The 26,938-nt window shown below is 48.3% G+C and overlaps 2 protein-coding genes across 9 annotated transcripts in view; one reads left to right on the forward strand and one right to left on the reverse strand.

The window, feature by feature from the left end:
* Nucleotides 1-597: 597 nt before the first annotated feature.
* Nucleotides 598-16,379, reverse strand: DRC3 (dynein regulatory complex subunit 3). 6 transcript variants are annotated; one of them, XM_084537451.1, is made up of 13 exons: nucleotides 16,241-16,379; nucleotides 15,463-15,636; nucleotides 13,994-14,110; nucleotides 12,310-12,476; nucleotides 11,567-11,713; nucleotides 10,265-10,384; nucleotides 9,226-9,338; nucleotides 7,775-7,949; nucleotides 5,025-5,156; nucleotides 3,672-3,742; nucleotides 2,693-2,816; nucleotides 1,071-1,202; nucleotides 598-914 (listed from the first exon to the last, which is right to left on the reverse strand). In XM_084537451.1, the coding sequence occupies exons 2-13, from the start codon at nucleotides 15,617-15,619 to the stop codon at nucleotides 777-779; spliced, it is 1,593 nt and encodes a 530-aa protein (XP_084393577.1). In that variant the 5' UTR covers nucleotides 15,620-15,636; nucleotides 16,241-16,379; the 3' UTR covers nucleotides 598-776. The 6 variants fall into 6 exon arrangements, with proteins under 6 accessions (XP_084393577.1, XP_084393575.1, XP_084393578.1 ...); XM_084537449.1 differs by having other exon boundaries at nucleotides 2,693-2,806; nucleotides 3,656-3,742; nucleotides 16,241-16,373; XM_084537452.1 differs by having other exon boundaries at nucleotides 15,843-16,361.
* A 413-nt stretch (nucleotides 16,380-16,792) lies between these two features.
* TOM1L2 (target of myb1 like 2 membrane trafficking protein) overlaps nucleotides 16,793-26,938 on the forward strand; it is a 51,323-nt gene continuing 41,177 nt past the window's right edge. For all 3 annotated transcript variants that reach the window (XM_084536769.1, XM_084536770.1, XM_084536771.1), the window contains exon 1: nucleotides 16,793-16,900. In XM_084536769.1, coding sequence (XP_084392895.1) covers nucleotides 16,849-16,900 — 52 coding nt within the window. In that variant the 5' untranslated portion in view covers nucleotides 16,793-16,848. The remainder of the gene's footprint in view (nucleotides 16,901-26,938) is intronic.

Consider the following 26,938-nt stretch of genomic DNA (forward strand, 5'->3'; position numbering starts at 1 on the left):
TTTCGGGAGACCTGGCCTCTCCCCAGAGCTCGTGTGCAGCCACCCTTTCATTTAACCTTCCCACCTCTTTCCTTGCTGCTTGCCTCGAGCAGTACCGCCCTGGCCAGCATCATTTCTCAGAAGCTGCCCACATGTGAGCGGAGCAGCTGCTGTCACCGAGCAAGGAGGGGAATTAATGACTCCTCGCTTGGCTGTTGCGAGCAGCAGCGTGTGAGCTCCTGTGGAACCATTGATTTCCCTCCCTGCTAGCTGGGGGCTGCTCTGTTCACGCTGCAGAAAGCCGCTTTTGCAAGAGGTGGCGAGAAGACAAGGCTCCTAGGCACGCAGAGCCCCAGCCAGCCTTGTGCTTGCTGAGCTGGAAACCTGCTGTTATTCTGGGGGTGGGTTGATGGAGAGCGCTCCTCTCCCCGGCTGCTGCCGTGTGCCTGGGGCTCACAGGTTCCTGTCACTGCTCGCAGGTACTAAAGCTTTCAGGCGTGATGTGCTGCGCTGATCTGGTTCAATCAGCTCACAGCTGAGCCATAACCCCTCGCGACCAGGTCTGAGCACCAAATGGGCTCCGTGCCAACGGGGTGGAAGAGACAAAGCTTCATCTGCTTTTCTGGAGGCAATGAGCATCTTTTATTTGCAGCTTAATGCGGGAGGGAAGGAGCACGCCTTCGGCCTGAAATGTCCTAGACAGCTCAGGCACAGAGGGGCAGCCGTCCCTGCTGGGTGCTGTGCCGCGGGGGCTGCCCTGTGCGCACCCAGAGGCAGCTGTCCAGCCCCTGGCACACCTACTCTGGCGGCTCCAGGAGCTCTATGCTATCCAGCTGCTCCTGGAGACTGTTATCCAGCTGCTCCTGGAGGTTGTCGATGTATTGGAAAATCTCTTTGACACGGTTGCGGTTCCTGTCGATCTCATCTTGGAAAGCCTGAAGAGATGGAAGCCAAAGCAGTGCACCCACAGGCTGCCCGGCGCCCCTGGCTGCAGCACCGAGGGCTCCGGCAGAGCTTCGGGAGCGTCTCCTGCAGCAGCATCCCCACCAGCAGCCGTGCCCCAGCCCCACGTGAGCACGGAGGCCCCTTACCTTCCCCGTCACAGAAGCCTGCCAGCGATAGGCGTTGGTGAGGATGTCGCACTCCCGCATGTTGATCTTCAGCAGGTGGACGTTGTGGGACGCGTTGACCATGTTGACCAGGGTGGTTTTGTCCACCAGAAGCTAGGAGGCAACATGAGCGGATCAGGGGGAGAGGGGGGGTGCACAGCAAAAGCATCAGAGCTCAGAACGAGCAGCACAACTGCAGCGCTTGGGGGGAAGAAAACGGGACCCGTGTTTCAGAGCAACAAAGCTCCAAAATTCTGAAAAATTCATCAGGATGATTATTTTTTTTTTCTGAAAAATTAATCGGGATGAATCCAGTGCTTTACCCTCTGCAGGGACACGGAGCCTCGCTGTGCTGGGGCGTTCTCCCTGCTGCAGATGGGGAAACTGAGGCAGCACCTTTGGCCCTACCTGCTAGAGCAGGGAGCAGATGCCCGCTGTGGGCTCGCTGCCTCGCGGCACACGGCTGCCCCTGCGGGCAGCTGCTGTCGGAGCAGGGCTGCGTGAGTTCCAGCTCGCCCACCCCAGCAGCTGGGGGAAGTGGAAAATCGCACTTGGAAGGGTCTCTTGCGCTGCTGCCGCCGGCTGTAAATCTTCATTTTGGAGAGTCCCAGCTTCTAATCAAAGCAGTGACTTCTCCCGTGGCTCTAAATAGAGGGTGGCTTTGCTAAAGCGTAATGGCTCTCCTCCTGCAGCCAAGTGCAGCTGTTGAACAAATGAAGATTGCTTCTCTGTGGAAATGGATGGCAGCGAGGCAAAATGGGTGCACAGCAACGGTGCGTAACTGCAGCCATCTGCACAGCCCATAAAGCAGGGAGCTCCCCCGGGGGACTGAGGGGTCTGTTTTGTGTCTGTCAGCTCTTGATTACCCAGAGTAATAGGGGGGCTGGGATAATCCGGACCGAGCGAAAACACGGTGAATGCAAAACTCAAGTCAATTAGCCACTAAGCGAAGGAATAACAGAGGCAAAAAGGTCAGCAGCATTGCTGACTGGAGCACTGCAACAATCTTTGTGCTTTCTGAAAGGCTCCTGGGATCCCTGAGATCAGAGCAAGACTGGGGCTGCGGTGGGAGGCTGCGTTTGAAATGTCGAGTCCTGCCTCCAAAAGAGCTAAGGGGTGGGAGACCTCCGAGTGGGGGCTGCTCCTGAAATCACCGAGGCAAACAGAGCCCCCCTGCAATAAAGTGGCGTTTGGGGTCTCGTGGGAGAAGCAGGAAGAATCTGAACAAAACCAGCTTCAAGTGCAGCAGGGAAGCTGCCTAAGTGCCTGCTGGGTTGGGGCTGTCTGGAAATCAGCCAGAGAAGAGAGCTGTGCTGGAGGCAAGAGAGATTTGCTCAGCACCTCTCCTGGGCTGCTGCCACCAGCTCTTGCAAAGCCCAGGGAAACCTGCAGTGCAGTCATCCTCTGTCCTAGTCAGCAGAGATGCCCAGCAGCACTGCGGTTCAGCCAGACAGCTGGGACTTCCTCTAAGGAAGCTACATTCTGGTTTAGACCTAGCTCTAGCTGTATTGAGCCTCCTGGAAATCCCTCCCTGTCTGAGAAAAGGCTGTGGCCTTCTCTTCCTGCTGACTCCTTAGTGGAGGTGAATTATTTGGTGCCCTCACCTCACGAACGTCATCTGGAAGATCCTCATCAAGCTCATTCTTGACTGATTTCTCCAGGGTGTTGATGGAGATCTCTAGCAGCTTTTCATGGTGACGGTTTTCCAGGTCCCGGCACTGGGCCATCGTATAGAAGATGGTTAAGGAAAAAGCTGAGCACACCACTCACTTTTAGAGATGAAACTGGACCTGCTGTAACGAGAAGCTGAGGCTTGGAAAAAGCAATGATGTGAAAGAGAGCTGCCAGGCCTAGTGCAGGCATGCAGAAAAGCACTCTGGTGTCCTCTGTCCTCACAGCAGGCTTCCAAGGGAAACAGCCGAGCTGCTGCCAGAAGCTGCTGTGATGTCAGGATTTGCACTTTCTGCTCTTAATCACAGCTCACATCAGGTCTCATCCTCACTGCTGTATATTACACTGAGACTGTGCCTGGGTTTGCAGAGAAAACTGAGGGAGGCCTCTCAGGATAAAAGCCAAGCTCTGAATATGCCAATTATTTGCACCACGCCAACAGATTTATTTATATAGGGTAAACTGTCACTGAAGTACTTTGCTGTTCTTATCTCACATTGTTCCAGAAGACATCCGTAACACAAAGATGAAGGCCATTTAAAGAAGCTTCAGGAAGAACCGCAGGTACTTCTGTGGCAAGAAAGCACATAGAAGACAGCCTAGCCAGGTCTTCTAGGAGTTGTGTCATGCGTGGTTGAAGAAAAAAAAAAGCAAGATTCTTACAGGGGAGAAAGCTGTGTAAGTCCTACAGAATTTCAGTACAGGAGAACTGAGCCAGAGCCCTTTGTGCTTTCCAAGTCTCCAAGACAGACTTTGGGCACTTTAAATGGCCATTCCTGCAAAGCTGGGAAAACGGCTTTTCTGTTGACTAAAAATAATCCGGTTCTATTCCAAGGGCTCAGTTCTGGATTTAGGAGTGAGGCATACGTACCTCCCTCAGACGTCCACACCAACACGCTGTCAAAAGGATATATCCCTTTAACGTTTTCAATGAATGTTGATGCTATGACAGCAATGTTTTTTTCAAAATCCTTTATTAGTTCCTTAGCAGAAGGAAAAAAGAGGAAACGTTACAATGAACACTTTCCTGAACACAAAAAGGAATCTAGGAAGCACCTAAAATTGATTATAAATTGGACTCACTGCTGTTATTAGCACAGTCAGAAAATGAACTGCCTCAAGCATGTAAATTGTTTGAAAGTTGCAAGAGTTTCTTTTCTCATTCAGGGACAGAAAATCAGAATCAGCTCGCTAGAGAGAAGTTGACTGAATGATACTTACCTGGTCTCTGGAGCGAGTCAGCCGATCACTTTGAACCCTCACGTAACGCACAGAGCGTGCTGTATTCCTGCACGCTGCCATGCTGCAGTCTCCTTGTATATCTGAAAAGCCTCTTGTCAGAGGCAATAAGCAGTGCCTAGGCTTACCGCAGCTTTTGTTTTAGTCCTCAGAAACTAAAATTGCTGCTGCCTAGTGCCTCTCTCAAAAATGGCTGCCGGAGAATCTGTTAAGTGTTGCACTTACTGTCTTGATAAAACAGTTACAGCCACCCAAATCCTGTAAATCCAGAAGGGCATGCACACAGGAATGCTTCTGATCTTTCCACCAGTGATTGCAGATATATTAGGAGCAATTCAGAAAGCATTAAAAGGCGCAATCCTGATGCAGTAAGGAATCCATTTTGAGCTCCTGCTTTCTGTCACGCACATTCACAGAAGTAAACTGCTGCATCTGCTTGCATAAAGGCTGCAGATCCTGCCTGTTAGCTTATAATAGATTAGGGCTTTTTGTTTGTTGTTGTTTTTAAATGAAGATGCACATTAGGAGCCCTGCCCTAGTTTTTGAGGAGAAGTCTGGGGAGAAAAAAGGCAGCTATTATGCAAGCAAATGCGGTAAGCTGAGCAGGAACGTGTGTAATCTTATTCATAGCGAGGATCAGCTTCAAAGAATTACACTTCTAGAATCCCAAATGCATATCCCATACCATGCAGAGACTTCTGTACTCAGTCCTATGAAATGACTGAACAACTTCAACTCCCTTTCTCTAAAGCTTTGGGAATCAGCTTGGATAGATGTGAGGGAAATACCGCACTCTGCTCCAAGAAACAGAAACTTGTTGCAACGTATCAATGTCCAGGGCCTGACACCACCCAGATCAACCCTGAGCAAAGAAAGCCCGAAATTTAGACAGAACATCAGGCTGACTGGAAGAACTGTACGCGCCTCTTTGTGCAATGGGCTACGATGCAGAGGGGTGCAGCAACAGAAAAACGACCCCCTTGCATCCTGGATGGGAGGCTTAACAGGTATGTGCTTGAACCTTACCTCCAGCTGGTCAGCTGTTTGTATTTCCAAGGTCATGAGCGTCTCTGACAGCTGAAGTATGTCCTCGTTGTACTCCTCTCGTTTAGACTCAGCAATATTGTAGCTAGTGGCATGATGAATCTCATCCAGCCTCTAAACACAGAGATACATAAATTACTTATAGTTTGTGTTCAGCACTCCATTGCAATTTAATTAACTTGTTACATATGTGAGAAAAGTTCCTGCTGCTGATTAGCTGAAATGAAATGTGATGATTCAGTAAGTCTCCGGATTTACATACTGGGAAGGCAACAGTGCTGAGGTATGCTCCTGGGTAAACGATCCTGTGCAAGGCAGTGACACTGGTGAAAACACTTCTTCATCCTCCAGTCACCAGATGACTTTGCCCTTTCTGTGCTTCCAACTTTGGCTCCCTTCTGACACATTTCAAGTAAAATATATATTACATATTACATTCTTGACATTGCTGGCCATGAAGAAGAGATTAACAATTACTCTGAAAAAGAAATGCAGGCCTAACTCCTGATCCCCTTCCTGTCAAGGAGAATCTTGATTGACTTCCATGGGGTCAGGATTTAGTATTCTGAGTATGGAATACCTATCATTGCCTGACTTCCTCTTACAGCATGGATTTATTGCCCCTTCAGAATTAAATATTGACGTCAGTTTTGTATCAGGCAAGATTTATTATTTCTTGGATCAAAAAAAAAAAATCCTCTTGTGCTTGAGCAACGTGTTATTTTCAAATCTATTTTCAAATCAAATATTAATAGGAGGAAAAAATAAACATCTTGGGATGTCTAATCCAATCCTCCTGAGAGGAAACAGAATAGGCTAAAAGAGTGAATTCTTACCAAAAGCATTGCCAAGACTTGTTTCTGAAAACCGATTACCCAAATTTTGCAGCATTAAAAGTGGGGAAGAGCAAGATATTTTCTTTCCTGACATAAGGAAGATGGGAGGCCCCCAAAAGCTCCCAAGCCACCCAAACCACACTTCTAGATGCAGGAACTTTAAAGGTCAAGGCCTTTAATGCTTCTTTGCTCCCTCACCAGCTTCAGAGAGCAGTGTTATTTTACAGGTTGTCCAAGCTCGCCTGAAAGGATTACAGCCAGCCAAACAGCCCCTAAGAACGGTTGACAAATTCCAGTCTGCCGGGACCTTTGCACTTTTTAAACTTCTCCATCAGCTTTAAATGACTGTTAAAAGACAGTGCTCAGCTTGGGTGCTGACTCTTCCAGTATTTATGTGAAAACTGTCACCCTGACCACTGTGTCCTGCCATGGCTGAGTCTGTTGGCTACCAAACAAAGATGAACTGTCAAAATCTGTCCTTAGCCACATATATATATTATTCAGATATATTTATTACAGAGGATCTGTTGGGAATCGAGTGCCAGTTAACCGAGTATGCATATCAATCTCCATCAGTTGCCTTCTGGCAAATCTGCCAGCTAACATCCCGACTGGAGTTGCCAGAGCCCGTTTGCCAGCATGAGTCAGCAGGGTTCAAGGACCTGGGGACGGTGACTCAGCAGGCTGCCAGCTCGTGACAAGGCACCTAAATAAACGTGACCCGGTTTTCAAAGAGCGAGCGCTCGTGACTCTGCCTGGTGTCAGTTGTCAGGGACTCGTTCTGCTCAGCTGACAGTTTTTACCAGGCTTTAGCCCCCTTGATTTTTTTTTTTTTTTTTTTTCCCCCTGTGGAAACAAAATAATGATCCATCTATTATACCTGGTTACATGGGGATGCAGCTAGAAGCTACGCCCTGAGCAGCCACAATGGACGGCTGTAGTTGAGCAGAATGAAAAAGGATTTTTCTGCTTTAAAACAGGACTAGAAACGCATTACAACAATTTACCTGATTTTTCTCAAAGTTCTTTGAACTGTTGTTGGCAAAATGAACTGAATGAGAAAATGACTTGAAAACAAGCTGAATAACCTGCAATTTCCTTTTCTTCCCTATTTTTCAATGAAGGAGGAGCTGCTGGAGGCCTCAGAGAGAAGACAAGTGCCATTAACACTGATAACCCTTTTTTTTTAAATCAATATAATCAAAAACATTGAATGGACAGGGTCAGCATTTTCATTTTCATAAAGACCAGCAATTCCTGTGTGGCAATGAGATGTTTAACCATCTTTTTTTTTTTTTTTTTCCCCAGTAAAGCCTTGATGAACATTTACCTGGACAACAGACAGGTATCTCATGGACAACGAGATAACACTATGGCATATTAACTTTGTCCTACACTAAATTTCCATTTCCAGCATAGATAAAAGCTGTCCGTGTTGGCTGTGGTTTGATGAAGGGGCTGAAACTTCAAACCCCAAATCCTTTTCCTTTATTGAGCCCTAAAACCTCCTGTTAATGACATTATATTAGAATCATAGAATATCCCAAGTTGGACAGGACCCACAAGGATCATCGAGTCCAACTCCTGGGTCCCCAAAGGACCACCCAAAAAATCAGAACATATGTCTGAGAGTATTAGCTAACATAACTTCTTGGTACAGATTGATACTCTTAATACACATGCTATATATATATTTATCAGACCAGATGTCCTGCAGAGCTCCCTTCCAACCCCAGCCATTCTGTGACTTGGCAATTAGGGACCAGGCACTGACTCCTGGTCCTGCACTATAAATCCAGGTTCATAATCCTAATTTAATGGAGTTACCCTAGTTCTCAGTAAAATTGAAAGCTAGTACATGATGTAACAAACCAATAAAAGTATAAAGAAAATTACCTCTTTGTTCTGATTTTCAAAATCTAGGATTATTTTACTCCCTTCTTGTTGGTTGGCTGTTAACGCTTCATGAAGGCCTTCGTAGAACTCAGAGACTTCAGCTTCTCGTTTTTCATACTCTTTCAGACCATAGTTAAATAGGTTCTCACAAACTGAAACAAAATCTTTCCTGTATGTGACACCAGAGTCAAGGTATTTTGTTTGTTCAGTGGAGCAACAAGCATTTCTAGCTCTGTAAATTTGGGCAACGACTTACAAGCTACTGTTATGTAAACCCTGTGGTTCTTGCTGGCACCAGACTTCCTCCTATTCTGTCTGTGGCAGGACTGGATCACATTCTCTGCATAGGATTTTGCTGCCTTAGGGGTATGGAGAACGCTGTAGCAGCTTGAGGGGAAAAAGGCCTTGAGGACAAAAAGGAAATGCATACACGTCTCTGACTCTTTTGTGACACAGCAGCAGAATGAAGCGTACAACCCTATCCGTCTTCACAAGTGTGAATACAGTGTCTGTGGAGTTAATAAATATAGCTTTGGAGCCTACAGCCAGAGCACAGAATAAACTACTGACTTGGTAGCATCACAAAAATAACGTCAATTTTTCTTCTGCTATTATCTTGGCAATGGAATTGTTTCTGGAGTATATTGTAGTTAAGCCATGATGCATTTTTCCCCAACAGTGTAATGCAATTTTAAGGAAGGTCAAGTTACTGGCCTTGACAATGCTCTATTAATCTGAATGAGAAATAAAAAAAAAATAAAAGTGTCTGCTTTCTGATCCCCCGTGTAGGAGCAATGATCAGAAAAATGTGCTGGCCTGAAAACTTCACGTAGCCAGCTCTGGCAGGTCATGAGATATGCAACTCATATAATTCTGATTAGTCTGTTCCCATCTCCTACCACTTCAATTTCAACATGATTTTAGCAACTGTGCTCTTACAATCTAACTGACAGAGATTTATCTTACAGCTCATTTTAAACTTTAAGTGGATTCCAGACTTAGAGACAGCACAAAGCCTTGATTCTTGAAGGGTCAGAAAAGAAGACTACTGAAATTATGTTTGATTCAAGTGAAGGGAAAGGAATATGGTAATTACAATGGGGAGAGCTTGAAACGCTGGAATCTCATGACCTGTCGCTGACAGAAGCGAGCAGTTATACAAATAGCTTGTTTCAAGCTGGGCTGGCCAGCTTGCCAGTAATACAAACCATTTGTTTGTAGCCCTCATATTTCATGAGATATCAAGCCTTAAAGCTGTCAGTGGTCTCATGGTCTCGCAGTGTTTTTCTGGCGCCGTTCCAAAATTGAGCACAGAAAGTCTCAGATCTTAGATCAATGTAGCTTTCAGTCCTGGACAAAAGCAACGGATGAAGAGTCCCTGCGGATGCACCTCCTTCTTAACTCAAGTCATTAGGTTTTAGCTCTAGGTTTTTTAAACCCAGGAAGGATATGCGTGCAGCAGGTCATCCACTCCAGGGAGGTAAGCCAGTTTGGCAGCTTCTGTATCCTCTGCATACAAACTGTCAAACAGGAATGATCCATTCAGGTACTCAACAAAGGCTCTCTTTGAAAAGAATCAGAGCAATATAAGTAAAATAAAGAGTGCTAACCTTCTGCCACTCCTTAGGATGTGTCTCTCCTAGAAGCTCTTTACCAGCAGAGGAACACCGGTGGGCTGTGCGAGTAACGATCTATGCAGACACAGTCACACCACAACAACCGATTGACCACCAGGTCATGAAAGCACCCTGCCACTGGCGTGAGAGCCATCCTGGTTCACATGTGGCTTTACTGCTAGAACTCTCTAGCCTAAGGACAGAAAACACTATTTAATCTTACATAAAGCACCCTGACACACTACCATGTATTGCAAGACCGTTGAGCCTTGCAGGTAAGGAGTGGGCTTCGGGGAGGCTAGGAGGAAAGAGCTGCTAGTGTCCCTCCTGTCACTTAACCTCCTCCTTAACCTTCAGCCAGTCTGGTCTTCTAGCAGTCTGGAACACAGAGCCAGACTGTAACTGAAAGTACCCCTCCTCCTGGCCTTGTTTTCAGTCTGTTCACAGGATTATAACAATCTCAAAGCCCTGGAGACTTTAACCATAAAACAAAACTAAACAAAACCAACATTAACTTAGGAGCAAACTTGCTGCACCATGAGAACACTAACAGTTCCCTCAGATGTGTAATTTTCTTAATCTCCCATCATGCTGATAAGATCCCGGGGTATGATTTACTACGGAGCTTCTCAGGGTCTATATCTGCAGTTTCATTGTTCAGCCAAAAGAATTATGCTCCCCCGCATCATATGTACTCACGGCAGTTTCTGTTTTCATTCAAAAGAGATTCGGAGATCAGAAATTAATCCTCGCCTTAGTTTTAGCACAGTTGGCGTTAACCTCTCATTAAAACTTAAAGCAGGTACAGGAGAAGTCAACATCTGTTGCACATCTTTCTCCTGAGACAATACACAACCAGCTGAAGAACAAGCACCTTGTGGTACTCCAGCTCCTTCTGCTTTGCCAGATTCTCCTCCAGCTGAGCCAGGGCCTGGGCCTCCTCGTGTTCCAGAGGGTCAGTGAGATAGTGATACTTTGAAACAGCAAGTTCTCGCTGAGAAACACAAAGAAAGAGGGTATTTGATCAGATTACCCAGCATTGCCCAACAAATCTAAGTGTAAGCTTTCCATCTTTCTATAAAGGGCAGCTAAATTACATCTGCACCTCTGTTTCTTTGTGTTCTTTTTGTTAAATTACTTATGAAGTTTCTAATCCATTCCTTGCCCCACGTTTTGTTGACGTATTACTCTGCCTTTGCATTCAATGCATCTGAACTGATTCAGTCCCAAGCAATTTTTAATCTACTAGTTTCCTCATCTTTAGGGTTTTTGTTTGTTTGTTCCTTTGTTTGTTTTTAGCAGGATTCCCTGTTTTGACTTTGAATTTGAGATCTGACTGGATTTACCTCTGAGTTTAACACATCTACTGGGGAGGAGATGGCTCATCTGAGGAGTGGATGGCAAGGTAGTAGCAGGGGCAAGAACCTAATTAGCTTGCCACTGAAGCTTGACAAACTTAACTGTGCAATTCTATGGCATACAGGCTGTACAAGCAGGGACTACACTCGGTGACCTGGAAAGCCCTTCCAGTCCTATGGCAAGAGTAGTGCATGTTCCAAGTACAGCTCCTGCTCTGTACCAAGCAAATTTAGAATTAATCACATTCTTTGGTTATTACAAATAACAACAACAACAAACTTCTGTGTTCCCTTCAGTCCTGGGATCAAAAAGCAGTCCCATGGGCTACCAGTGCTGGTGTGTGGTCCTGTTTTCAGAAATCAGGAGTGGGAAATGCATTCGGATGGCACTTCCTTGCCTGGATAATCTGTCAGTCCACTACTGAAACAAATTGCTCCGTGAGCAGCAGGACCACCAAGCCTGCTTTCCTCGGGACTTTTGTCTCAAGGCTGATCTCTGAGAAGTCTTGCACTCACACTGCAGCATCTCTGCAGCAATATTAACCAGGCCCCTCTCCCACAGACAGCTGCTGATTTTCAGAAAACCTGTGAAGACGCAATACCTTTGACACCTCTACCCCTCTGCCAGGTTTGATAGAATCTGGCCTGCAGGTTCACAGCTGTTAGGTGAAGATGGAATAAACACTGCATGTTTCTGTAGGTCTAATTTCTGCGAGGAAGCTTCCCCACATGCTAGAATATTGCAGGCATTACCAACAAAGCAAATGCTCTGCAATTTGGTGCCCAATTTCACGAGAGGGAGATGCAGACATACTTACTGTGGTGTCGCTCACGCGTTTGAAGTCCAAGTATACCAGATCTGGAATGTGAGCAACAACAAACAGCACATACTGCTCCTCTTCGCAGAAAGGGTTCCCTGTGAGATTCAGCGTGCGCAACTTCTTAAACCTCCTGAGATAAACCACCTGTGCCGACGGGAAAGAGATGCCGTGCTTCCCAGCGCCATGGAAACACACGGTTCTGAAATTCATTGCTCTTATCACAGTTCTGTTGCAGTACGTATCCCGCTCAGCTGCCAAACACAGGCGAGATTAAATTACACGTTTCTAATGCTTTGGGGAAAAGGAAAAACTTAAAAGAGGCATCGTGAATGTGTAAATGATGGGTGTATGAAGGAGGCCTTTAGGCTTAGGGTGGGGGACAAATCACGGATCTCATATTGGCAAACTGCCCTCAAAAAGAACCCTTAACAAATCCTAGCCTTCGCTCCCTCCTTTCTTCAAATGTTGCTGCTTATTCCTATTCCAGCTCTCGTGGGAACCAATAGGACTTTCCCCACAGATGACAGCAGTAGCAAAGCCAGGCCCCGATGAGCGAATAATCTACACGAGAAAAAGCTGAAATAAGCACTTTAAACCTGGATAGCTTACCAGAACTGTAACTTAGACTCTAGAGAAAGTGAAATTCTAAGGAGAATTTTCCTCTGCTCAGATGGCAACCACCAGTTTTAGAATATTTGATCCTTTGGTAAGGAACAATTGCAAGGACAGGGAGCACTCACATCTTCCAGAGCAGTCAGGTTATTCTTTCCTATGGAGAAAATCTGTAGCTCTTGTAACGTGTCCATGTGCTCGATTTTAGATATTCTGTTATTGTAGAGGCTTAGATCCTGCAGTTTGACAAGGGTATCCAGGCCCTCAATTACTTCAATATTGTTGAAGGACAAGTCTGGGGAAGAGTTTAGAAATCAAATTTTTACAAGCAAAAGTTAAATCATTTCTAGCAGAACACCCCGATCCAATCCTTGCATTTAGCCTGGGTCATGATTTAGGAGTCTATACACAATGTTTTCCTCAGGGGTGTTCAGTGTCCCACAGGAAAGGGTGAGCATAAATTTGTCATTCTTTGGGTTAGGAAGCACCAGACACTTCTCCTTACAACTGCCCACACAACTCTTATATAAGAATGAAGACATTCCACACAGAGTCCACATAAACAACCTCACAGTGATTTCTACATTATGGGGAAAACCAAAATACAAGAAAAGAGGCAGGGAAATGCCCTTACAAGGGTGGTATTTCTGTGATAAGTTTGACGTTCCCTGCCTTGTCATTCAGACTCTTGCCTGCCATACCAATTCCCCCAGACCAAGATATGTCAGCTCCATGCTCACAACCACCCTGCTGTCAACAGAGACACGCTCACTGCACCTATTTCACTCATTAATATTTCCTCATCTCATCCTGCCAGAACTTCCATCCTAACGCCTACACTCACCACAGATAAGGGCAGCCTTTGCTTTCAGGCCAGTCAGTACTGAGTGTTTCAGGAGTCCAAAGGCAGTGACGACATCTGCATCACCCTAGCCCCTGGATGGCTAAGGCATTCACACAGCAGCTGCTGAACCACCGCAACCTTTGGGCAAGCTGAAACCCATGAGAGTGCTTCAAAACACTCTGCTTACGCTGTGCTGATCAGCTGTTGATTCACAAGTGCATTAGTCATCTGCGCAGTAGAACTGTGCAGACAACAGGGCGGAAGAACTCATTAGACATTTCAAGACGTTCTTATGAGCCAAAGCCTCCATGCTATTTTCAGTGGCAAGTGAGGATATATTTACACTGCCACCCAATAACAAAGCTGCAGCTCCCAGCGAATGCTGTTAGCTAGGAATTTGTAGCAGCAAGGTCACTGATCTGCCCAGCATCAGAGCCCGCATCGCTGAGTGATGCTGCTGTCCCTGTCCTGAGTTTTTAGTTGAAAGTAGTCAGGTAAGACTACAAGGACAGGTGCTTTTTGGGACAACAAAGGCAACAAGCCCTTAAGCTTGTAGGGATGAAGACAGCACTGTGTTTCAGGGGGTTCCAGGCTCCAAAATGCTTGCATTACCTTTTAAAACAGCATACAGATTTCTAAGTCACAGGGGAGTTTCCATAAATATTTACGAAAGTCACCTCAAAATATGAGTACAAAACCTGGAAACAGCCTTGAAATCGCAGCTTCCTGTTCCTGCCACACCAAATGTATTAAAACCAGGCTGTTAAACATTTGAAGGATTTTTGTGCAGTACTGATATTCATGCCTTTTGACATTTGACAGTCAAATGAGGAAACACACCGACAGCTAACAGCCTTCCCTGGGAAAGCTCCTATCAGTTGTGTTTGAGGAGGAATGTGACGTCCTGGCTTTATCACAGATTGCTTTGCACCTGAGAAGGCATCCAGCCCCATACGCCTGCATCTTACCGAGCCAGACAAGGTGAACCAGACTCTCCAGAGCTTCTATCTTCTCAATGATGTTGTTGTCCAGCTGCAGTTTAGTCAGATTCTCAAACTGCCACAGATTATCAATCTGCAGGATATCTAAAGGCACAGGAAAAAAATAAAACTGCTTTTTAGGTGAGGCAGCTTTCAGCTTAACAGATGTACTACCTTTCCTAAGGAAAAACACCCAGTCTTACTTCAAAAATGATTTTTAGCAGCTTACAACAGTGTGGTTACTGCCCTAGAGAGCTGAGAGGTCCACTGGCTGGATGTGATTTCAGTGAAGCAGCCCAGTTAACCTCAGTGTCCTGCACCAGCACACACTGCTCATCAGCGATGCCAACGAGCCGCTGAGGGGATGCTGACTGCGCTCTACAGTGGCTTTATGAATCCTCTACTAGGAGGCCTTGACCTTCATTTTCCTTTCCAGCTTTGAAAGCAAGGTTTGGGATGAAACTCTGCTTTTTTGCTGTGTTTTCAGGCTACCGCTGGCCAGCTACTGCTTTTGTAATTCACGCTCCTGCTCCTGGGATTTTCTTCGCAGGAGAACAAGTTGGGATCTAATGTTTCTGTGAGGGTGGCAGTTTAGAACTGATCAATATCACTGCATTTAGCTTTCTCCAAAAACAGAACCACAAGGGCAGGCTGGTAGGCATTACAGCAAAACATTAGGACCAAGGTGACAGAAAATACAGAAAACTCTTGCTCCTAATTCTTTTCCCCGCGATGGCTTCCCAGCAGATTTCACTAGGTGCTGTTGTTTATTGAGCACTCAATTGCACACACAAAATAGTCACACAGTTCTCTCTTGTATTTGTAAAGAAATACATGCAGGATCAGGTAATTGAGAGCACGTCCTAAGGAACTCATCCAATATGTGCATTATTTTACTGGAGCACGCAACAAATAACTAACAATTTTGTCCATGAAATTATATATCCCCAAAATGCTCAAATATTGAACCAAATGTTCTTTCTTTTCATTTTCTGAATGCAAGTTTACGACGAGTTTGGCAGTAAGAGATGAGTTTTGATAACGTTACGGATGGCCAGAGGAAAGTACCAAATTGGAGTGTAATCACCACAATCTGCCACGTAGCTCTCACATAGCCACCAGAGCTGGTAGAGCCTGCCCAGGATTTCATTTGGCCACGTACAGAAGGGCCCAATAGGCCTGTGGCCTGTAGGTGTCACCACAATATAGATGTTAAATAAGAATAGCACTGACAAGCGCAGCATAAAGCCAAGCAGCTTCAAAGCTGCCCACAAGCAAAGCCACCCAGTCCTCTCAACTGAAACTACTTCATACATGCATGACTGAAAATCTAAGTCCTGACATTATTTTTCACATAACAAACCCAAGCTGATCATTATTGTTTAATTGCTGGGTAGCCACCTAATATTATTGGAGGGTAAGCGAATTAAAAAACATATATATGTTTTAATACTCACTTCTAAAACCAAGCTGTAGTTCTGTCACATTTTTGAGGTCAACACCTTCACTTTTGGCGAGTGTCCCTATGTCCTCTGGCCATTGCTCTTCAACCGCTTTCTGAAGCATTTCATCGTCGATAACATTTGGCTTGATGCTGTTGTACGACTGACTCATTTTTAGAGGATATCAGCCTTAATGGACAGAAAAGAAAGAAAAATTAGAACCAGTGCCTGGCTGCTATTTCTAATGCTCATTGAGCTGGCACGATAATACCAAGGAATTAAGAGCACAGTCAAGTATTAAGACCTAATGCCTCATAGCTGATGTCAAAGGTGCACTTGACTTTTATCACAAGGTCACTGGTGTGACTTTATGATAAATGGCACTGCCTTCTTACCATGTTTGAGGGTTTTTTTTTTGTGGAAAATGTTAGATTCTGGCCAGATAAATGGAGCAGGGGAGAAGCTCTGGGCACAGCCTGTAACAGCCACAGCCCAGCACCTGCTGCTGAAATCCCTCTTCATGAAGAGGGCATATTCAAGGCCCTGGGCACCATTTACATTTAGCCTTAAAAGGTACATTTAAGCTTATAGGAAACTTTGAATTACAAAGCAATTACACAGTATTTACAGCAGATAATTAACAACAGCGGTTCGCTGGGTTTTAAACACCAATTTCATAACAAAAGTCAAAAAAAAGTTGCAGAAAAATGAGAATTATAAAGAGCACAGCGGTTTTGTGAAGACATTTAATGCAGATTCCCAGAAAAGGCTGTCAGATGGAGCCCATACACACACAGACACCTTCCCTGTGGGACCAGGCACAGTTTATTCCCTGCCTCTGCCGTTCCCAGACCCCTCACGGAGCCCAGGCCCAGGCCCAAGACCAGGCCCCACCGCCCCCTGCCCCGGTTGCTAAGGAAGCCCGGGAAGCGGTTGCTAGGGGAAGTCACGTGACCACCTCCCCGCCCGGGAGAGGGGTGGGAAGGGCGGCCGCTAATCAGTGCGCGAGAAAACCGTGTCAGCCAATCAGCGCCCCCCAGCGTGCCCCGGGGGCGGGAGGAGGAGCGTATGATTGACGTCGCGCTTGGCCAATGGTCTTGCAGAACGCCGTGCGCGTCGCCCAATGAGGAGTGCCGCTAGCGGCGCCCCCGCTGTCCATCAACCAGAGGGCGTGGGAAGGGCGGGGACCTCCGCGGGGGCGGGGCGTTCTCTTGACAGTGACGGGCGCGCGCCTCGGCCTATAGAAACACGGGGCGTGCGGGAGAGGACCAATGGGATTCGAGGAGGCGGGACGCGCTCGGAAAGACGACCGGGGGTTGGTGCGGGCGCCTGCCAGTCAGGGCGGCGGAGGGGGCAGGGAGGAGGGCGGGCCGCCGGGCCGCTGTTTGTTGTCATCCCAAGATGGAGTTCCTGCTGGGGAACCCCTTCAGCACCCCGGTGGGGCAGAGCCTGGGTAGGGCGGCCGGGAGGGGAAAAGGGGGGAAAATAGGGGGAAAGGGGGGGAAAATGGGGGGTCTTGGGGGGCAATGGGGGGGTTTAGGGGGGCAATGGGGGGCTTTAGGGGGGTAATGGGGGACGTTAGGGGGATAATGGGGGGAAATGAGGGGAAAATGAGGGGTCCTGGGGGGTAATGGGGGGCAATGAGGGGAAAATGGGGGTCATTAGGGGGCGATGGGGGGTCTTAGGGGGGTAATGGGGGGCGTTAAGGGGGAAATGGGGGGCAATAGGGGGCTCTGGGGGGCAATGAGGGGAAAATGGAGGGCTCTGAGGGGGCTCTGAGGGGAAATGGAGGGCTCCAGGGGGAAATAGGGGGGAAATTGGGGTGCCTAGGAGGGGTAGTGGGGGTAATAGGGGGTTCTGAGGAGCAGTGGGGGGCTTTGAGGGGGCAATAAGGGGGAAATGGGGGGCTGTGGGGGGCGTTAGGGGTCCCTGGAGGAAAATGGGGGTCTGTGGGGGGCGTTAGGGCACTTTGAGGGGGAAATGAGGGGCTGTAGGGGGCTTTGGGGGGAAGTAGGGGGCTCTGGGGGCAGTGAGGCACCACGAATTGAGGAGCCTGGGGGGTCAAGGGGGTGCCAGGGGTGCTCTGGGGGTGTTGGGGAGGTCTGAGGAGGGCCTGGAGGTGGGGAACTGAAGGTCCTGGAGGGCTCTGTGGGGGTCCTGTGGGGTTCAAGGGGCTCTGGGGGGAGGCAGGGGGCTGTGGGGCTGCTCGGGGGGGTTGGTGGAGGGGGGAGCTGTGCCCGTGTTTGCCCCGTCCTGGCCGTCTCCTTCTCCTTTGTCCCCAAGCGTCGAAACCTCCCCGGGACGTGTGGAGGTGCAGGGAGGGTGTTGGGGTGCGGAGCCACGAGCGTGCGCTCGGTTTTCATCCCAGTGCTTGAAACGTGGTGGTGGTGACAACCCTTCGGTGGTGTCAGGGGGCTTCTTGGCAGCGTGGCATCCCTGCGTGGCTGGGGCAAGGCTGGTTTTGGGTAACCAGGGCCACGGGAGAGAGCCCAGGCTCTGCCTCTGCAGGGCTCCATACCTCACCCGTGGTTGCCATCACCTCCTGCTTGTGGATGTTGAAGAAACACAGTGTTTGCTTTATTTCATAAACAGCAATAACGCCTCGCTTAGGGCGTTATGTGCAATATAATATATGGCCACGTGTAGCCCAGCCTCCAGCTCTTCTCCATTATGAAATGCCAGGGGACTCGTGCCTCTGGGAATCGAAGCAGAAACGTTTTGCAGAGGGCCCTGGCCTCAAAACCCAGAAGTTCTGGTCCAGCTGAACTTTGTCTGGTCCAAACACGGAGAGTTTGAGGCCGAGGAGGTGAAGGGTGGGAGTTTGATGTGATTCCTGACGTGGGGTTTGCTTTGTGGGGTGCCATCTGCCAGGCCGCCTGGACGGGAGCTCTTTGAGGAGCGTTGTCCAGCGAGGGCAGGGATTTCTGATCCGTTTCTACAGGTTTTGGCAGATTTTTTTAGCATCAGTGAGTGTTTTAAAGGAGTTCCCTTCATTCTCAGTTATCGTGGAGGGGTTTTAATGCTGCGATCTGCTTTGCTAGCCTTCTGCCTCTCCTGCCTGCGTCCCCCTGCTCTTCTTAGGGCCGCGTGAGGGGCTCGTAGCACGAAATCCAGTTGCACTTTATGTTTTCGCCTCCACTGGGGTGGGAAGCGATCCCTGCAGGTTTCATTTTGGAAGCTTTGTGCTTCTGGCGGCGCTGCCAGCGATGCCTCCCCGAGACAGCAGCAAAACAAAAGCACGCCTTGTTCCCGGCCGCCGCCGTTCGCCCCGCGCTCCCCCGGTTTGTTGTGCTGGTTTTTCCTTTCAATGAGCTCGCAGAATACGCTTCTCACTCCTCTTCCTTCTCTAAAAGAAGCCGAGAGCTGTCGGATCGCTGTTCAGACACGCTGTGCTGGGTGCAGTTGTGGTGTTTTCGAGCGAGGCCTCAGGAGCTCAGGATATTCTGCGGGGGCCCTCAGCGCGCCACGAGCTCCCTGCCCTGCCGGCACGTAGCGGGGCTTGGCGTGAAGATTTAATTAGGGTGAGACGACGTCCTCAGATAAACGCCGGGCCTGAAAGATCGGAGATGTCAGAGAAGGCCTGGGGAGAGCCGAGCGAGGTAAAGCGAGGGGTTTTCTCTTTTTCCTCCTCCTCTTTATCTGGATCGTGGCTGCAGCCAGGCAGGCTTTTTCCGCGAACTCTTTTTGCTTGATGTGGGAAAGCGACGCTGGGATGAGCTCAGAGGATTTGTAATGGAGATGGATCGAGGCTCCTGCACCTCCAGTGCCAGCGCAGACGTGCGCCAGGCTCCTCTTCTCCCAAAGCTCCCCGATTTTTGCACTGCCTTTGCTGGCCTCAGCCCGCTTTCCAGCAGCCACGTAACAGAGGCCATATAAAACACCGCCGTGGCTGCTAATTACAAACCTCCCTGCATTTTTCTCTAATATCCTGATTGTCCTCTCGTCTCTGGCGAGGCCTCTGCAGAGCTGAGAGGTGGTTTTAGGAGGGCTGGGGGTGGCTGGCAGTCACCTGAGGCCGGGAGGTTCCTGGGCGTCTGCTTCGGAGCCGTTTTGCAATTTCCTTGTTGCCTTTCGCCAGCTGGTTGCAGGAAGGGGAGGCAATAGCGAGATTTTACACAGGATTTAAGTCTCGCCCAGGGTTGTGCAGCAGGATCTGTTACTTCTCCAGGGCTCTGGGAGGCAGTGAAACTTTTTCACGTCCATCCAGACTTGGGAGAAGCTTCCTCAGCATCGCTTCTTTCAGCGCTTTCTGATGGGAAGATCCCTGCTCAGCGAGGAGGAAGGATAGGAAAAGATGGGTCGTAAATCGTGAAGACGCGATGCTTGGTGCCTGGAGAGAGGCTGCCCTGTGGAAAAAGTGATTTGCAGTCGTGGGAATTTGCCTTGAGAGTCCACATCCCACCGCAAAGTGCGTTTTGGCCTTTTTTTTTCAAGGTGCTCACATATAAAGTGTCACCGCTCCATTCAAGGTGACCAGAGGGAATATCCTCACTGGAGGTTAGCAATAACATCCCGGGTGATTAAAACTGATTGAATTACAAGAGCAGGGAGTGCTGGCAACTTTTTCTTTTTTTTTTTTTTCATTCTGCTTATTCGACACGGGCCATATGGCTCACACACGAGGAGAGAGCAAAACCAGCTCCCTTCGTAGGATTTTTTTGGCACCGGGGACTTTGTGAACACTTCGGGGGGGTGTTTGTGTGCTTGAAGCCAAGCTGAACCTCGCTCCTTGCCCCCCAGCACCCTTGTGGGTGTGGGGCTGAGCTCAGGCAGTGCTGCTCGTGGACGGATGGATGGATGGATGGACAGACGGACGGGGACACCGTGCTCTGCTCTGGGGCAGTGGCACGTGGGGTCTGCCTGACTCCCAGCCAAAAGCCTCCCAGCAAGGCTTCAGACCCGGCTTACACAGGGACCTGGAAGTTAATTTTTAACAAAATAGGAGAAATTAACACGTCCTGGGTAATTGGGGTGAGGGCGTTGGTTGGGAGGTGCTGGTTTGCAGCCCCGGTTCCTCTTGGGGCTCAGGTCTGGGTGCTCGCCTTGGAGGCTGTTTTCGGAGGGCCCCGGTGCCACGATTTAATGAGCAGTATTGTTTAAGGAGGCTACAAAACCGAGGTTTCAGCGAGGGATGCAGAGGCACTTTATTGAGGCAGCAGCCAGGCAGACAGCTTTCCAATTGATTTTTATCAAAGCGTTTGCAGTTTCCATTCAGGGCTGTTAAATTGGTAATAAATGTGGAGCAGAGCTGCTGGTTTGTTTCCCCCTCTTTTTTTTTTTTTTCTTTTTTAATGAGACAAGATGTACAGGCACCTTTTTATTCTGCTTTCTTCTCAGGAAACACTTAAGAAACCCGACGAAAGGTCTGATGTCTCCAGGTTTTTATGGGTCTTAGAATAAAAGTGGCTCCTAAATGAAGGAGTTCACAACGCCGTGCAGGAGGAGAGAGATGTGTTACAGGGAGCAGCCCGCCGTAATCCTGTAGGAAGATTTAGCCCACACTTTCTTGTCCCCATAAACAAATTGGCTAAGTTACATTCAGAATAAACTTTCTGCTGTGTTTGGGGGATGCTGCCAGGCTCCAAATCATCTCCCTTTTCATGCATAACACTGCAAAGAAGCAAAAAAGCCCCAAGATTCTGACTTTTCCTCGTACCCACTGCAGTTCTGTGCCCTGTTCGGCGTGCAGGTTTGTCTCAGTGCCAGCCAGCAGTAACTTCCCTTGCTCCCAGGTGCCTGCAGCTTTTGCTGTATCAGGTAGGTGAGCATCATCCTCACCTAGAGGGCACAGACCGTGCTCTCTTTTTACTCCTCCTGAGTGTTTTTGGGTGTGCTGCTGCAGCTGGCCAGCTGTTAGCATCCCAGCCCACGCTGAGGGTCCAGAATCACGCCCATCGTGCAGAAGAGAGGCTGATAAAATGCTTTTAGGTTGATAAAAACCTAAAACCTATTTGGATCTGCTTTCGCTTGGTGGTGGTGGATTATGTTGTAAGGAAAATCTCCATGAAATGCGAAAATGGATATCTCTGCTCTTAAAGGAGCAAAGAAAGTACTGAGTCAGGAATCTGGGAACTTGGAGAAACTACAGGGATGCGCGAAGCGGGGTAATTAGTATAATGCCATTTAATACTGGGTTCCTAAGACTGGATTTATTTTCCAGGCACAAAAGGAGATTGTAGTTGGTGGAGGTATTACAGCGTGTATGTTTGAGTAATGCAGTTTTATCTCCTGCAGCGCGGGGTGCTTCGATGCACGTTCCATATGCTTCTAATACAAGGCTCTACGTGAGAGGTCGCAGCGTGAGGACAGCTCGTTCCCACTTCGATCCTGCTCCGCTGATGTACGCGGCGGATTTTTAAACTGCACGTTGAGAACAGGCTTAGCGAAAGAGGCAGAGTTAGAACAGCCCCACAGACCCTTCCAGCTGCTTGCGAGTTTCATCCAAAACTATTTTCACCAAAAAGACAAGTGTTACGTGTTTTCCGTAGCTGAATTGAGAGCACTTTTAAATTATTAATTTAAATTTTTAAATTATCCTGCCTTTCCTTTGATTTTTGCAGCCTGCACTGGGTTTTTATTCAAGGCCAATTCCAGGAAGAGAAGCTTTTGCAGAAATTTCTGAGATGACCTTTGGTGGGGGAGAGCCCAGCCCGGTACCTGCAGCCCTGGCGCTCTGCGGACTTGGCCTGGTGATCCCCGTGTTAGGAAATCACCTAGAAAAGAGGTGATAAAAAGCCGACACGCTTGGAGAGGAGTGTTGTAAGAGCCCTGAAGGGTTATGGGGTGAACCCAGGGGCCAGCCTGAGTTGGTTTTTTCCCCCATATCGGTGTGATGGGACTGCACGGGTCAGCCACACCGGGGCTGGATTTTCCCATTTGCATCCCCCTGGAGAAACACCACTTTGCTACACGGAGCAGACTTGTTGCTGGGCGTAAAAATCCTATCTCGAGGGCCTTGTCTTCTGTGTCTGCTTAGTCATCCTGCGGGCAGTTCTCCCTGCTTGTTTTCCTCGTGTGTTTCAGTTACTGTCAGTTGGAAAGGGCTCTTCTGAAGCCGATGGCTCTTGAGGGCAAAAGCCTCTGCTCTAAAGGCTTTGCTCTGTCCTGGTCTCCTCCCTGTGGAGCAGGAACCTCGCTGCGGGTGAGCGTGCCTTTATGTAGCTCAAGGAGCCACATCTTCCAGTTTATAAGCACTCTTTGCTTTGCTCAGGACAGGGATGAGCAAAAAAGTTCAGTCTGTTGGTGTCTTTAAATGTAAATATTCCCTCTGCGAGTGTCCTGCACCTGCCAGCTTAATCCAGTGGGCCCCATAACGTAGTAACTCCTCTCAGAATCAAGGATCAGGCAAGAAAACAAAAATACATCGGCGTGTCTTCCCTGCCTGTGCTCGGGGAGCTCCTGGCACGGTACGTGTGGGCTATTTACCAGCGTGTCTGCGTCTCTCAGCTCAGGGGAACCCTCTGGCAGCCCGGCGTTTGCGGCACCGTCTCCGGGAGCATCAGGAGGCACGAGATGATAAGCCACGAGCAGCTACTCCAGGGATCCCTGCTGAGTCCTTGGGTTGGTTGGTAAGCCTGCGTGCTCTTTGAGCAGGAGCCAGCCTGCTCCCAGCTGGTCCTCGGCAGCCTTTTCTGGGTTGCAGCGCTTCGGGAAGAAATTCTTTGTTCAGATTCAGATCAAGAAGCTGCGCGCTGGTGCTAGAAACTGTGCTGGAACCCCGAGAGCTGTGCCGAGCACCGGTGTCTTTTTGTAGGGCTGGAAGGACTTTGTCACCTCCCGGGTGTGAGCAGGAATATCGAGGATTTTGTTAACGTTGCAGCCTCTGTGTTTTCATAGTCCACTGCAAGGAGTGTGACAAGCTTTGTGTTTGACCCAAATAACAAAGAATTCATGCCTCTTGCCCAGCTGAGGAAATGCAGAAAAAGTCCTTATTTATTTATTTATTTATTTAAATCTTTTATTTCCTGACTGTTTTTTTTCCCTGACTTTAGTTATATCTTAATTATAGCTTTCTGCGTTTGTTTCCCTTTTGGAAGGAGAAGGACGCCCCTCCTTGAGCGCGCGCACGCAGAGCTACCTTGAGCAGATGAAATGAATTGCAAGCTTCAGCAGCTTTGCCAGCAAATTTGGAAGGTCTTTATTCCGTGCTAGCCCTACCAGCCAGCAGCACTTCGTGGCTCCCCGTCACTTCGCCTGCTCAGACAGACAACTTCGTGTTCTCACAGGCAGTTTGCCGAAGCTGTGTTGATCAAAAACTTACTGAGAGAGAGAGAATTATTTTTTTAAGATATCTGTAAGGCTCTTATTAGTGATGCTGTCTGAAAAGGCAAGCCTGGAGGAAGTTTATGAGTGAGGAGAGACAAGACGTATGTTGTACCCCTTCCAAAAGGGGTTCCTTTTGTGAAAGCTCCCAAATTTCTGTCGAACTGAAGTCAAGCAGGTAACATCTTAGCCCGAGTATTTCTGTTTGGAAATACTTTGGAAACACTTAATGCTTACACAGCACAGCAGAGGTGATTGGAGTTGGTACAGGGGCCATCTGCTGGGCCCAATCCAAGCGTTTTTCTCCCTTTTTTCATGAATCTGGCCAGAATCATAACCCTTCAGTGCTCACCCAGAAGTGTTCCTCTCAGTTACCAGAGTGATCAGGAACAAAACCAGTTAATGGGTCCGAGATTTAGGAACAGGAGAGAAAATCAATGTGCAAACTGTACTGGAGTATTTCATTTACAGCCACTCTTGAAATTGGTCTCTGCTTTGTGGCTAATTACTGCCCGGATGCTGTCTGGGATTGTCCTGGTTGCTACGGGGTACAGGTAGGAATGATAATAAGAGGATTGGCACTGAAAGGTAGGGGTTAAACAAGATCCAGCACATATTTGGGTTTGGGGCACCCTTATCTCATGTTCAAGCTGTTGTAATAAACAGCTTGCTGGTTTTTTTATCATCTCCGAGCTGCCCTTTCTCGACTGATTTTCGGTTCTTCTAATTAGAAGGGTATTTTTGTGAAAAGAGCGATCTCACACCTTTGTGAAATTTTCCGCCGAGTACAAATAATGGTAAAATCTGAAATCACTTATTAGGCAAGGAGTTGTTATGGCAACTGGGAGATGGTTGGCTAAGCAGCGAGTGAGATCAGTTTTTATTTACAAGCGTAATGAGCAATTAAGTTTGAGCAGCTGTCAGACTTGGAAAGCGATTAAAGTTCAGCAAACAACCCAAAGGGGTCAGCCTTCGGGTCTGGGGGGTTCTGTCCCAAGCAGAAGCAGTGACACTCGCGTGGTTCCCTGGCCCTGTGGCCTTGCAGGAAGGCTGTGGTAGGTTTTGGATGTTTTATTCCAAATCGTGTGGCTTCTTCCAGCGCTGCTGAGGAGCAAGCTGCAAGCAGGGGATGGGAGAGCTGCTCCCTGGCAGGGTCCTGATGATCGGGGATGCTCACACGATAAATAAGCCATGCTCCAAACCCGTGTTCTTGATCGAATTTTACCTGTCCAAGGACTAATGTAGTGATTTTCCAAAACTATGCTGTAGTTCTCTGATACATTTACGTTGTTTTTATCTCGCAGCACTGCACTGTCACGTCCTAGAGGTGATTACGATGCGACGTGGAAGGGATTGGGACGGTTTCTGACCTAAGGGATTTACAGGTGTGGGGCTAGATCACAGAGGTTGGTGAAGGGGGACTGATGGGGAAGCAAAAAGGCCACTTTTAGAAACAGGCACACTTGATGTAAGCTCCTGGTATTTACATTCCCCGTTATCAGTCTTTTTCAGGCTTATCTGCAGCGGTGACACCGAAGTAATGGGGCTGTAGGAACGGAGCTGCATTTTTATGGGGTTATTAGACACCGAGAAACCCGCATTTCTCAGCCCGTACGAGACAGGACGGGGCACATGTATCTTGTTAGTGTCTGTCGTTGCCTGATTTGCACTCGGGTTTCCTGAGCAGGCTGCCTGGAAGCGTTTTCCCTCCGAGCTCGTGCAGGAATACGGAGCTTGGCTCGTCGGAGGGGGCAGCTGGCAAGGGACGGCGGCGCTGGCAGCAGCTACCCCTGCTACCCCCTTTCTACCTAGCAGAAAGCAAGCCAGCTCTCCTCGCTTCCCGCAGAGGAAATGCTGAGTTTTATTCCAGGCACCGCTCTTCAAACCCCGGAGGTTTGGGAGGATTTGAATGGGGCAGGAGCTGGCTGCCACGCGCGCAGGCTCGCTGGTGGAGCAGCGGGAAGGCAGGCTGCGAAAGGGAAAAGCAAGCTGAAGCGTTTCACACCAGCAAACGTGAGCTGCCAGCCCCCAAAAGCTGGTGCCCCTCCACTCGGGGGGATCACCGGGGGCTTGCTCTCACCTCCGGAGCTGTGGGTAGAGGGGTGCCAGGGGTGGGGACGCGCACACGGAGCCGTCCCGCTGCGAGGTTTGTTTAGCTCCATTCGTAACACATTTTAATTATCTCCTCTGAATATTTACTTTAAAAAAGAAAAAAAGATCTGCCGTAGCTTGCCGCCGTTAAGGAGTAAAGTTGTTCCTGCTGTTGTTGTAGGATTGGAAGATTTCGCCTTTTTTTTTTCCCCCCTCGCTAAATGTAATTAGCGTCTTCGGTTTATTTTAAGCACGTGTGAGAACGCAGGCAATTGACTTCAGGAGGGACCTGTAAAAAGAGAAGAAGAATGGTAACGTGGGCGCCTGACGGATTCGCTTTGCCTTGTAGTTTGTTTGCAGCAAACAACGTGTTGCAAGTGAGTGGGTGGGAGGGGGAGTCTTAAATATATGGGGATGGATTTTTTAGAGTTTGCAGCTGACGTGGATTAAAAATTCTTGGAACATTTCATCCATGAAAGGCAATTAGTTTTGTTTTATGAATATGAAAAGCACGTAGCTTGTAAGTACTGTAGTGAAGTCCCAAGTGAGTTATTAGGACTTGCTTTACTCATGTAGTACAAAATTAGCCATCAAGAGCTGATAGATTTCAAATATAGCTCACTGACACGCTGATCATCCATAACTTGCCACAGACTTTATTTTCAGTCTCACCTGTAATTGCTGGGTGCCGCTGAAGTCCCGAATGGGGCAGCTGGTCACAGGTCAGGGCATCTCCTCGCTCCTACATCCCGCTGGGATATCCACCTGTAACAGGGCACTGCCTGCAGCCCTGGCTGGTAAAACTGTCCTGGCGTGTAGGAGATCCCTCGTCCTCTCTCTTCCCTCTTGGAAGTGTCTTGCTGTCACAGACCTTCATCTGCTTTGCGTGCACGGTATCGTTTTTCTGCTTTTTTTTTTTTTTTTTTCTTTCAGTAATGTTTTAAAAAGCAATTGGCAAACTTTGGGTAAGAAATCGTCGTAGCGGTGTTCGGTGTGATTGTTACAAACAGCACAGCCACGGCGATGCAGCCCTGAGGCATCCTTGCTACCAACGAGGCTGAGAAATAAACCACCACTTTCAGCTGCCCCTGCTCCTGGAGTTGTGAGTTAAGGCTGATAAAATAGAGTTTTTTCCAGC

Source organism: Aythya ferina, assembly GCF_964211825.1.
Source record: "Aythya ferina genome assembly, chromosome: 15".
In the NCBI taxonomy this organism is placed as follows: domain Eukaryota; kingdom Metazoa; phylum Chordata; class Aves; order Anseriformes; family Anatidae; genus Aythya; species Aythya ferina.

Excerpts from the sequence above, each read along its gene's own strand:
- DRC3 (XM_084537449.1), bottom strand. The coding sequence starts at position 15,619 with ATGAGTCAGTCGTACAACAGCATCAAGCCAAATGTTATCGACGATGAA. Across the intron at positions 12,477-13,993 it reads GGTTCACCTTGTCTGGCTCG|ACTTGTCCTTCAACAATATT; the intron begins GTAAGATGCAGG and ends ACTCTTCCCCAG. Across the intron at positions 1,203-2,692 it reads TTCCAGATGACGTTCGTGAG|CTTCTGGTGGACAAAACCAC; the intron begins GTGAGGGCACCA and ends GTTGCCTCCTAG.